This window comes from Myotis yumanensis, unplaced genomic scaffold (assembly GCF_028538775.1).
Source record: "Myotis yumanensis isolate MYYU_CA2020_CCGP unplaced genomic scaffold, mMyoYum1.0.hap1 SCAF_8, whole genome shotgun sequence".
Lineage (NCBI taxonomy): Eukaryota > Metazoa > Chordata > Mammalia > Chiroptera > Vespertilionidae > Myotis > Myotis yumanensis.
Genome location: NW_027223759.1, coordinates 50176178 through 50188513, shown reverse-complemented (window position 1 = coordinate 50188513; position 12336 = coordinate 50176178). Strand labels below are relative to the sequence as shown.

General features: G+C 36.7%; 1 protein-coding gene across 3 annotated transcripts in view; it reads left to right on the top strand.

The window, feature by feature from the left end:
* CSRNP3 (cysteine and serine rich nuclear protein 3) overlaps positions 1-12336 on the top strand; it is a 186196-nt gene that overhangs the window by 35411 nt on the left and 138449 nt on the right. For 2 of the 3 annotated variants that reach the window (XM_070422834.1, XM_070422833.1), the window contains exon 3: positions 7746-7832. In XM_070422834.1, coding sequence (XP_070278935.1) covers positions 7820-7832 — 13 coding nt within the window. In that variant the 5' untranslated portion in view covers positions 7746-7819. Of the gene's footprint in view, positions 1-3350; positions 3416-7745; positions 7833-12336 lie in introns of those variants that run through there. The other variant, XM_070422835.1, reaches the window with a different exon arrangement.

The following is a 12336-nucleotide window of genomic DNA, read 5'->3' as shown; positions in this document are numbered from 1 at the left end:
AGGCAGGCAAGCAGTTAGGGGCGATCAGGCAGGCAGGAAAGTGGTTAGGGGTGATCAGGCAGGCAGGTGAGCAGTTAGAGGTATCAGGCACACAGGCAGAGGCAGTTAGGGGTGATCAGTCAGGCAGGCGAGTGGTTAGGGGTGATTAGGCAGGCAGGAAGAGTGGTTAGGGGCGATTAGACGACAGGCAGGTGAGTGGTTAGGAGCCAGCAGTCCCAGATTGCGAGAGGGATGTCCGACTGCCAGTTTAGGCACAATCCCACAGGGATCCCTGCTGGATCAGGCCTAAACCGGCAGTCAGACATCCCCTGAAGGGTCCCAGATTGTAAGAGGGTGCAGGCCAGGCTGAGGGACACCCCCCACTCCTGTGCACAAATTTTGTGCACCAGGTCTCTAGTATTACATAAGAATGGTACACTTGCCCAAACAAAGAATTTAACATTGGTATATACTAGTAGTACTATTAGCCAAACCACAGGCTCTTCAGATTTCATAGTTTATCCATTGCTATCCTCAGATCTACTTAAGGACAGCATATCAAGTTTAGTCATGGCTCCTTAGTTTCCTCATCAGTGGCAGTTTCTCAGTCTTTCCTTGCTTTTCATGACCAGAACTTTTTTGAAAAGCATAATTAGAATATTCCTCAATTTTATTGTTCTCTGGTATTTTCTCAGTATTAGACTTGAGTTATGGATTTGAAGGAAGAATGCCACAGATGTGAAGTGCTTGCCTTTTTGTATCAGATAATATCAGGGAGTAAATGATATCAGCATGATGCATCACTGGTGATAATAATGTGAGTCATTTAATTAAGATGATATTTGCCAGGTTTCTCCATTGTAACATTACTATTGTCCTTTTTCCATTATCTATTATTTGAAAGTAAATTACTAAATGCAGCTCACACTTACGGTGGAGATTGGGGATCAAGTTCCATTTCCGGAAGTGGGGAGAATATCTACATGTATATTTGTAAGTCTTTTGTAAGGAAGCTTTGTTGCTTATCTCTCTTTTTTTTTTTAATATATTTTATTGATTTTTTACAGAGAGGAAGGGAGAGAGATAGAAAGTTAGAAACATCGATGAGAGAGAAACATCGACCAGCTGCCTCCTACACATCTCCCACTGGGGATGTGCCCGCAACCCAGGTACATGCCCTTGACCAGAATCGAACCTGGGACCTTTCAGTCCGCAGGCCGACGCTCTATCCACTGAGCCAAACCAGTTTCGGCATGTTGCTTATCTCTTAATTACTTATTCGGTCATTTATTTCTATCAGTATAGACTCATGAATATTTATATTGATTCTTTGGATTACAATGTAATACTATCATTAATTTTATTGTTTAGATTATTCCAGCTTTGACTATTGAGAGTATTTTCAGGTCAGTTCTTGGGTCCTTTTGACATGACAATACCTATGTTTTTATCCCTTCTTACTTTCCGTCACTGTAAGATGCTACAGGTTCATCTGGTATCTATCCTGCTGCAATCCTAGAATAAGCCATCTCTCAAGGAGCTAGGTCAGTGATGGCGAACCTTTTGAGCTCGGCGTGTCAGCATTTTGAAAAACCCTAACTTAACTCTGGTAGCATGTCACATATAGAAATTTTTAAATATTTGCAACCATAGTAAAACAAAGATTTATATTTTTGATATTTATTTTATATATTTAAATGCCATTTAGCAAAGAAAAATCAACCAAAAAAATGAGTTCACGTGTCACCTCTGACACACGTGTCATAGGTTCGCCATCACTGAGCTAGGTTTTTAATATGAGTCATTGGGTAAGCAGTGATGCCATTTACTAAAATGGGAAAGACTGAGTTAGAAGAGAAATTCTAGAGCATGTTATTTCCTTCCTTCCTCCTTTCCTTCCATCTTACCTTCCCTCTTTTCATTATTATTATTTTGTTTTGATATATTAAGGTTGTAAAGCTCAATAGCTATTCAAATGGAACTGTAATGTTGGCAGTGCAGATAAGAATATAGTGCTCAGATGCCCTGGCTGGTGTGGCTCAGTTAATTGGGTGTTGTCCTGTGCAGGAGAGGTGGCTGGTTCAATTCCCAGTCAGAGCATACACCTGGGTTGTGGCCTCAACCCCTGTCGGGGGTGTGAAGGAGGCAGCTGACCAATGTTCTGCTCTCACCGGGTGTTTCTTTCTCTCCCTCTCTCTTACTTTCTCTCTAAAAATCAGTAAAAAATCTAAAAAAAAAAAAAAAAAGAACATAAAACTCAGAGAAGAGGTTCAGATTAGCCATCTAAATTTGGGACTCATAAATAAATGGTGCTATTAAAAAGACATAAGATCTGCTTTCCTAGGAAAGAGTCAGAGAAGTCTCAGACCTCAGGATTTAGGGTTAGTAAGAGGGGAAGAAATCGGGCAAGGAGATTGAGAAAGGGCAGCAGATGAGGTAGCAGACAAGCCTACCTCCTGTACGGAATCCTAGAAGCAAGGAAAAGAAATATTTCAAGAAAATGAATGTGATTGTGTCAAACTCTCTTGAGACATTAAGGAAGATAAAGACTAAAAATTTACCATTGGATTTGGCAATATCCAATTTTACATCTGACCTTGATAGTACTGTTTCAGTGGAGCTGTGAAAATGAAATCTAATTTTGGGGAGTTCAACATAGAATTTTATCTGAGGAATGGAGAATGCTCTCTTTTAGGATGTTGCTATAAAGTACAGTGGAGAAATAAGGCGAAAGTGAGATAAGGAATTGATATCAAGGAATTTTTTAAAGTTGGGAGACATTACAATATATTTGCAGACAGATGGGAATTATCCAGTAATATGAAGGAAAAAAATGACAATGTAGGAGAGAAAGGGGATTATTGAAGTAACAAAGACCTAAAATTGGTGAGAAAAAATGGAATCCAAGGCTTCAGGGAAAGGGTTGACCTTAGGTTGGAGAGAACAGTTTCGCCTTTATTAGAGGATTGAAGGTTGACTACAGGGGTAGAAATATCAAGGATATGTAGGATATAGTGGTGAGAAGACGAAATTGAATCATGGTTCTTAAATTTTTTTTTAGAAGCTATGTCATAAACAGAGAGAGAGGAGATGGGAAGAAATGTTGAAGAGTGGAAAAGAAGCACAGATGCCTCTTTTAGTAGTATCATAGAGTTGAAGTATGAATTAATAAGAGAACTATGATCAGATGATCAGGGACGCACTTAAAGGTCTTTATCATATTATCAGTAGTTATGCCAGTAATGCCATAGTCTACATTTTCTCTAGCTGTAATCATCTGTTCAGCTACTAGGAGTAGGTTCATAGAAGGAAGATAGCTGAACTTAACTAGGTCATTTTATTTTTGTCAGACTGATTTGAAGAGAGAGAAAGGCCTTGGAGGTGATTGTATATGGAAAGGAGAGACTACCATGTTGAATGATGGACCCTAAATTGAGTAAGTGGGGAAGTGTGAAAATGAGCAGCATGAGTGAAAAATGTGTAGAGGTCAAGAAGCTTTTTTTGTTGGCAAAGTGTATGATCTAAACAATTTGGAGACCATTGTTGCAAACGTTATTAAAAGCTTCCCTGCCGACACCGGTTTGGCTCAGTGGATAGAGCATCGGCCTGCGGAATGAAGGGTCCCGGGTTCGATTCCGGTCAAGGGCATGTACCTGGGTTGCGGGCACATCTCCAGTCGGAGATGTGCAGGAGGCAGCTGATCGATGTTTCTCTCTCATCGATGTTTCTGACTCTCTATCTCTCTCCCTTCCTCTCTGTAAAAAATCAATAAAATATATTTAAAAAAAAAAAAAAAAAAAGCTTCCCTGTCCCCTGCTGATCCTGTTTGTTCTTTCGATGTTCAAACACTTTTTCAATCCTTTTAGGATACCCTGTCTAGGCAAGTTTGTACCTCTTCTTGGTTCAGTCTTGCTAATTTACCATTTTTTTGTAAATTATATGCTTCTTTGGGTTTTTACATTTTTACTTAAACTTACATCTAAAATTCTTGCAAATTCCCAGTGAAGTCTTTTCGTATGCCTTTACAGAGATATATCTGAACAATTTTGGAGAAGTTTTTGCACTTTCAAGCACAGCTGATTGAGTAGAAGAACAACATGGTGACCACCTGATATATAAATAGCCTAAAGAGGACTGGATTTAATTTGTTTTAATAACTCCTGTCCACTTACTGAAATAGGATGACTAAGTACTACCATCATTTTAGAAACTTTTTGGGTCATGTGACACTTTTATTATAGTTCAACACATGTTAGGAAAAAAATGGAAATTCATTTTTTGTTTGTTAAAAAAGTAAATTGATTGCTGCATATATTTTGATAACTGCACTTCAGCATGTATGAAGGTATGAAATTGGAATGGAATTGTTACTAATAAAATAATTCTAAATAGAATCAGTATGATTGTCAGTGGGTTTTATTCCCTTAACAAATAGGGTCAGACTTTACATTTCAGATTCATCTTTCCTGCTAGATTTGTTTGCTCTAAGTCCTTTGCTTTAGTCAGGAAGCTGTCCTTCAGAGTGAATGATGCTTTTGCTGGTTGCAGGCATAGTAATTATGCAATATTATAGTTTGAGATGCAGTAACAAATGCAATTAAACTATTATACTGAACTTAAAAATCTTCTCATCACTTTAGAAACACTGAACAGCAATTTCACATTTCTTCAGTTACATTCCTACACTGATATGAGCCATGCTTCCAGACATGGAGAAGTGATCAGCTGGGGTGGGGAGCCTCAAATTCTGTGATTCTGTAACAAGTTTATTCTCAAAACCCCAGCATTTGTCAGGAAAACAAAACAAAACAAAACACTAAAGACAGGAAGAAGATAGGAGTGTTTCAAACACGTTATATTTCCTTAGGGTTAATCATTGAGTCATCCATTAAAAACAGCACAGCTGAAGTTATAGCTCACTCATGGCCGATGGGACCTTTAATGACCTCAGTGAAGTCTAGCATGACTATTGATTAAGGTATGCCAACACTGACCTACTAACGGTGCCCTTTGGAGACAATGTTGATAAACATGGAAGAGTGACTCGACCCTTGCCATTGTGCATGGCTGCTGGGACTAAGGGAGATTTGCAGTAATGTCCAGGGGCAACCAGGAAGCCAAGGGGCCTGGAGCAAGTGATGTTCACCTCTCTCTCTAGCCCTGCAATATTGCAGGAATTTCTAAAAGTGAAAAACTGGTTTTCAGAGAATTTTTCAGTTGAACCCAGATAGCAGAAAAGACCAGATATGAGCCATAAGTGTTAGGTGGACATTTCTAAATGATAACACAGGTTCGTGTTTGTTTTCTTTTTCATAGAATTCATAATCAGAAACTGGGGTTCTTTTGATGAGCACAAAAAAAATTGTGAGGACGAATAGCATTACATTTACATTACTGTACATGTTCTTAGTATTTTATAAATGTCACCCTCCTTGAATATTTTTCATAGTATCTGGGATGGTAATATATATCCACAAATCGGTCCCAGATATCACTTGTCACTGTTGAGACCATCCATGGGACCAGGGTCCCACTCAAGTAGTGATATAATAGTCTATGCTGAGGGTATCCAGCTCAGGTTGGGACCACCCCATAAACATGGGTTTCTAGGAAAATGACAGTTTCCACTAATCCTGTGTAATTCGCCCCTGATGGGCCCAAAAGGCTTGTAAAGGAAAAGGAAAAGCCCTTAGATCTGGGGATTATACCTCTCCAGAGTTGCTGGGTCTCAGAGCAAGTGCTAATGACCTAGATATCTTAGCACCACAACTCTTTAAATTCTCTCTTTCACATGTGTACGCAGAACTTCCTCACACAGTTTCACACAGCCAATGCCTCTGAATCACATTCACAGAACCAAGGTGCTGAGTTGAAATGGTTTCCAGCATCAACTACTACACATTGTGCCAAGTACTAGCATCGATCCTCACATCCCCAATACTTGGAACTTTGCATTGACTATGACATAGTCTTTCAGAATTCTTCTTCCTTTGTGATGAACTCCCTCCCAGGGGCTTCACTGGCCTCAGTTAGGGTCAGCTCTGTCCATCAGATATATTTTATATCTTAGACCTTCCAACAGGTCAGAGTTTGAGTCCCTTTTTCCTAACACCAACGGTTCCTTGGCCTCTGTGTAAATTACAGGCTAATTAGAGGTATGTAACTTTAGATCACTAGATTTCTCAATATTTTTGCTTTCCTCAATAGACTACCTTAAATGCCTAAATAAAATACTTCATTTATTTGGTTGTAAAATACAATTATTTTTTATTTTAATTTTAACAGTAGACAATAAAAAATCTTAATTTCTTTCTTTAGATTTAGCTACATGTCACAAATATGTAGTAGTAAGTCTCCTTATTTGTAACATAGGGAAATTGAACTAGTAGCAATTTTCCCATATTTTTATAGCAGCAAAAACTCATTTTGAAGGGATAAAATTTTAAATGACATCTCAGCAGATAAAAATGATATTTAAATAATAGAATTAATTTTCATCAACAAGAAATGGTTTCAGATTATAAATGACATTTGTAGACATATGTAATGCAGTATGTAATTTATTTTTAGTATTTTGTTGTAATTTTGCAAATAATAATTTAAAGTTTGTATTTAATGGACACATTATGAGAAGGTAGAGATCAATTAACATGCTTGTCCATTGATTTTTAGTTGCTTGACTTGCAATCTCATGATATGTATCATTAACAGAGAAGGCAGAAAAGTTATATGCTAAACTGTTCTTCAAAGTGAGTGCAATAGGTGATGTAAGTTATTGCTTCAGTGGTCTTTACATGCCATCATTTGAGGGTAATGTTCTCAAGAGTTTTAAGATATAAAAGAATAAAACTGACATCAGTATAAGTTGCTTACTGAGCCTATTTTTTCATTTAAGTAACCGATTTATGGTACTTCTACACCAGCTATTGGTATTGGCTATGATCAGTGATAGTTCATCTCTGAGTATTATAGGAAGACAATAAATAAACCACATTTTCCAAGGTTCTCTACATCATTTTTAAGGAAAATTTTTACATTGTATATGGACATGACCTAACATATTAGAATGTAAAGTTTATTAATTCTTTAGAAAAACTGATTATATACATTTTAATCTGGGAAAGTAAAAGTGTATAATTACTACCAGGATTTTATCACCTCTTTAAATATTTGCATTAATCATTGTGAATTATGGCACTGCAATTTTAAAAAACAAGATTTTTCTTAAATCATGTTTATGTTAAAGAATTTTGTGTTTAAATTATGTTATTAAAGTCTAAGTTATCTTAAAACCTGAATATACAAATATTTCAGTTAATTTTAGAATTAAATTCCTTAAGTACACCCTCCAAAATATAATATATATTCATTGTGATTGTCATCACCTATATAGCTGTAGCATTTTGGTTAATTTTCCTTGATTTTTGTGTGTTTCGAAGATATGAATCTTCTAGACTTAAATCTAGTGTAATACCAATTAGTAAGATAGAAGGACTTTAACTTTTTGTTCATAGAAATATTTGATTAAATAACAGGTAAGTAAATGAATGAAAATGGTTGTAAATTATTAGAAATTTACTGCATTCTTCTAGAATGGATATTCTTTCTGCACTAAATTATGTGTAGTACAATTATTCCACACTATTTTTAATGCCTTATTTATATTCCAAGATTTCTATTGATTTTTCTCTAGGTCATATTTACATTTTGTAGTCAGCTTTACTGTTCGAAAATATAACATATTGAAACAAATCTCTTTTTTTAAGGAAAAAATAAGGAGATATCAACAGACTGAAAAGATGTCTTCAGAGGCATAATCTTCAGGAAGACACTGGCGTTCATGAGATCTCAAGGTTAGCAGTTCATACATTATTATTTTCATGTTTTTACAGATCTGAGATATAATTGTGTAACTGTTCTAAGTTGTTATTGCTAACATGTAATTATATAATAAGGAAAATGTCCTTATTTAAAATACATATTTTTAACAAAATCTCTTTAAGATTTAAAAAATTCCCTTTATACCATAAATGTATTATTTGTGCAATTAGGGATGGTTAAAAGAAAATACTATTTTAGTAGAGAACCACATTATAATTTGCTTCACTTATTTGTTAAGGAATCTACACCTATATAGCAAATTTTACCTTTCTATTGTATCTTTGGCTAAAACACACACATATTGTTTAAAAATAACTAATCATCAATCCTTCTAAAATTCTTTGAATCAGATTCCATGGCTTCCCCTCAGTACAGTCAAAAAAATTGTTCTTTTGTTGGACATGTGCCTGCAACAAAATGACAATATAAATGAGCAAAAGAATATTTAAGAATCTTTTCTAAGCTGTTTAGAGTCATGAGTCTGAAGAGGAAAACCAAAATAAGCCTTCTCTTATTAAGCAGCTTATTATAATAATACACTAATAAAAAATATTCATTTGGAAGTTTGGATTATCATTTAGGTTAAAATGGTTCATTCTAATGGATGGCCTGAGAAAGTGGATGATTTCTGACTTCTTTATATTGTGGGACTCAATATCAAAATATTCATAATTTTAAATGAAAACATATTGATGATCTTTTTTATTTTGATTGCTTTGGTCAAGCTTCTTTTTAGTGTCTGTATCTTTCATCACTGATCCAAAGATGTATTCATTCACATTTGTCTGGAACTTACCATATACAAGGCAATGAGCTAAGTGTTTGGTTGTTTCAAAATGAGTAAGATATGGTTTTTGTTCTCAAGAATTGTCCAACCATATGTTACTCAGACAAGTTTTATTATTAACACGAGAAACACATAATTAAAAGGACAAGCTAGATATAAAAGAGTATTCTATGAATTCTAAAACCCAATGCGAATGAGTTGGGGATTATACACTATTTTACAGTATGGCTTTTAGTAGGCTAAAATATTGAGAGTTTATACCAATGGGAGTTTTGCTCTATTATAAGCCACACCTAACTGACTTTCTTTTTTATTTTATTTTATTTTATTTTATTTTATTTTATTTTATTGTTGAGAGTATTACCGATGTCTCCCATTCTCCCCCCGCTCCTTGCCTGCCTCCACCCAGTCCCCACCCCATTCCAGGACTTCACCACACTATTGTCTGTGTCCATGGGTTATGCCTATCTATATCTATCTATATATATAAAAGGCTAGTATGCTAAGTGTCCCTCCTACTGTCCAACCAGTCACTATGATGCACACTGACCAGCAGGGGGCAGACACTCAATGCAGGAGCTGCTGAGCTGCAGTGACTTGGCAGCAGAGGTTCTAGGGTGACGCACTCCAAAACCAGAGAGGAGGAAGCCCGATTCCTCACAGGGCCACGCGATTCCACCTTCAGCCGTGGGTTATATTGTTGCTGGGGCACTGTCGGCCCCGAATCTGGTTTACTGCACACTTGCGTTTGCATTCCACACCTTGTATGACAGCAACTTTGCAGAGTGCCCTCTCACACTCCAGAACCCAACTGGGGGGAGTCAGAGAGATGGGTTTGGCCCGATCCCCACAGGCAAGGCCAAGGGACCCCATCTGCCGGAAGAACCCCACTCACTCCGTAGACACCAGGGAGGGACCGAGGTAGGATGGCTCCAGGGCATGTCTGGCCCATCTCGCCCAGTCCCGCCCCACCAGCCACCTTCTAATTAATTTCCTTTCAATGTGCAAGAATTTGTGTACTGGGTCACTAGTATACATATAAGTTCTTTGGTTAATCTCTTCCCATCCCCCACCCACTATGAAAGTAGTTATTCAAGTATAACACAAGTAAATAATATGACATTCTAAGAAAGAAAAGTTTCTTTTATGCCACAACTGCAAATTTAATGTTGTAGAAAATAGTTATACAACACCTACGAAAAGAACAAAAGTGAGGATTGCCTAGTTGTTTTTTCTCTCCCAGTATATTTGACTTCTTTATTAAGCTCCTCAGAGAATTAAATGACTTCCCCAGAGACCTAGAAAGACATGCTATAAACTCCTAAGGAGTCAATATGCACATAGTAGCTGGGTGAGTAAAGAGGTTTGCAGTGGAGTGGGAGTCTAAACTCTACCTGAAACAGAATTACACACCACTGTGCTTCTCACGAAAACCTTTTAAAAAGGTGATATCTTAAGAAGTTAAAGCAAGTCAACTAATTAAAAATAGTAAAGTTCTTTTGTGAAAAGTCACTGAAGACACCCCTTGAAGAAATTATGCCATTAGACAAGTGGTTGAATTAATTTATATAACCACAATCATTCAACAAGTATTCATCAAGTGCCTACTGTGTGCAAGGGAGCAACAGCATTGAATAAAATATACCGATATCATTGCCTTAGAGGAAATTACATTCTAAAGGGTGAATACACATAAGCAAAACAACAACAACAAAGTTAGTTATGTATTATGTTAGATGGTGATAGTGCTATGAAGAAATAGAAAGCAGGAAAGGGAATATAGAGTATAGGAAGGGGTGGAATTTTAAAATAAGCCTAATGATTTAATACTGCATAATTTACACAAAAGAAATAGATATTACTTTTGTCTGCATAATGACAACTAAAAACAAGTGTGATGAAATATAACACCTACTAGAGGCCTGGTGCACAATATTCGTGCACTGGGGGTGGGGGTGGGGCACAGGTTCCTCAGCCAGCCTGTGCCTTCTCCCAGTCTGGGAGCCCTCATGGGATGTCTGATTGAAGGCTTAGGCCTGCTCCCCATGGGAAACAGACCTAAACCAGCAGTCAGACATCCTTAGCACTGCCACAGAGGTGGGAGAGGCTCCTGCCATTGCTGCTGCACTTGCCAGCCATGAGCTGACTTCTGGCTGAGCGGTGCTCCCTCTGTGTGGTTCACTGACCACCAGGGGTCAGCTCCTGTGTTGAGCATCTGCCCCTGGTGGTCAGTGCATGTCATAGCAACCGGTCATTTTGCCATTCGGTCGATTTGCATATTACTCTTTTATTATATTGGATTTGTTTTCTACCTCAGCATTTGTTAAGGTGAATGTTGCTAATACATGTACAATAACTAGTGTATGTCTTTCTCAATTTCACCATAAAGAAAATACATATTTTAACAATGATAATACATTTACTACATGTACATGAAATATTGTCAAAATGTTTGAAATAAAGAAATATACAATTGAATCTGGGTTAGTCCATTCACATGCAAAGGGGGTAAAGACTATAGTTATTCTTCTATGTAGGGGTGGGGGACGGAATTGATTCACTTGTTTTAATTGAATAAATATTATAAACCTAAAATAGTTAAGGATCATTCTGACAATACATACAGATGATACATGGTGCTAGGAGTTTTTCTCTTTTTGTTTTTGTTTTATCATTAGTCTTATGTTAAGAGAGCACTAAGTAATTGGATTGAAAACAGAAAGGAATTATTTATACTACCTTATTCACGTGGTACACTAATTTTTTTAAGGACATGTCTTCCTTTGTATACTAGGTTTACTAGAAGATATATGGAGATTTGGAAATTAAAGTATAGCAATCTGTTTGTGATCATCAACAAATGAGTTATCAAGTTTCTTTTTATGATCATCTGGTTGAAATTGTTCTATGAAACACTGGGTGCTGAGTACAGGAGTCTGGAGATGTTTATGGCCCAGAAAACCCTGCTGTTTTGCAGCCTATAGATAAACCCAATATATAAATTGATATTATCTTAAAAGTAATTCAGTCCTGACTACTGGATAGAATTAAAAAATTTAGCCAATCTGGTAGCAGAAAAAAATAGTTAAATCAATTATTTTTCCACTGTTAATAAGTCAATGTAAAAGAAATATCTAGTCATCCAAATAAATACAATTTGGATTAGGAGGTCTCAATATTGAAACTCCTTCAATCTTTCAGAAGTCAGACATTCTAAATAGTATCTAAAAAAACAAATGTCCAGTATTGGAGTATTAAAAGGATTGTAAAGTCAAGGTCACCATTGTTTAGAGGGCCTGTATTAATTAAACCAAAGCAGGGAGTGTTTGTTGCATGTTGTAGCAAAAGAAATGGTCAGCTCTGTACGGTTGACCATAAGAAGTAGTGTCTATTTAGGGAAAACCAAAAGAAACTAAAAAATGAGAAACACAGGGATGTGGAGGAGGGTTATGGAGAAAAAGAAGACTTCTCAAGTCATGCCGGTATGTCAGAGCTAGATTTTTTCTAAACCAAAATTAATGCATTCATCTGGAAACTTTGGAGGAAAGAACTAGGAACTCTTGTTTAAGGGCAACTGAAACAAAAGCATATGCTTTCCCTGAAGTGCCCTTGCTTTCATCCTCCCTCTATTTGCTTTACAAAACGCTAGCCTCAGGAATCATTTGTGAATTTGTGTCACAATAGCATAA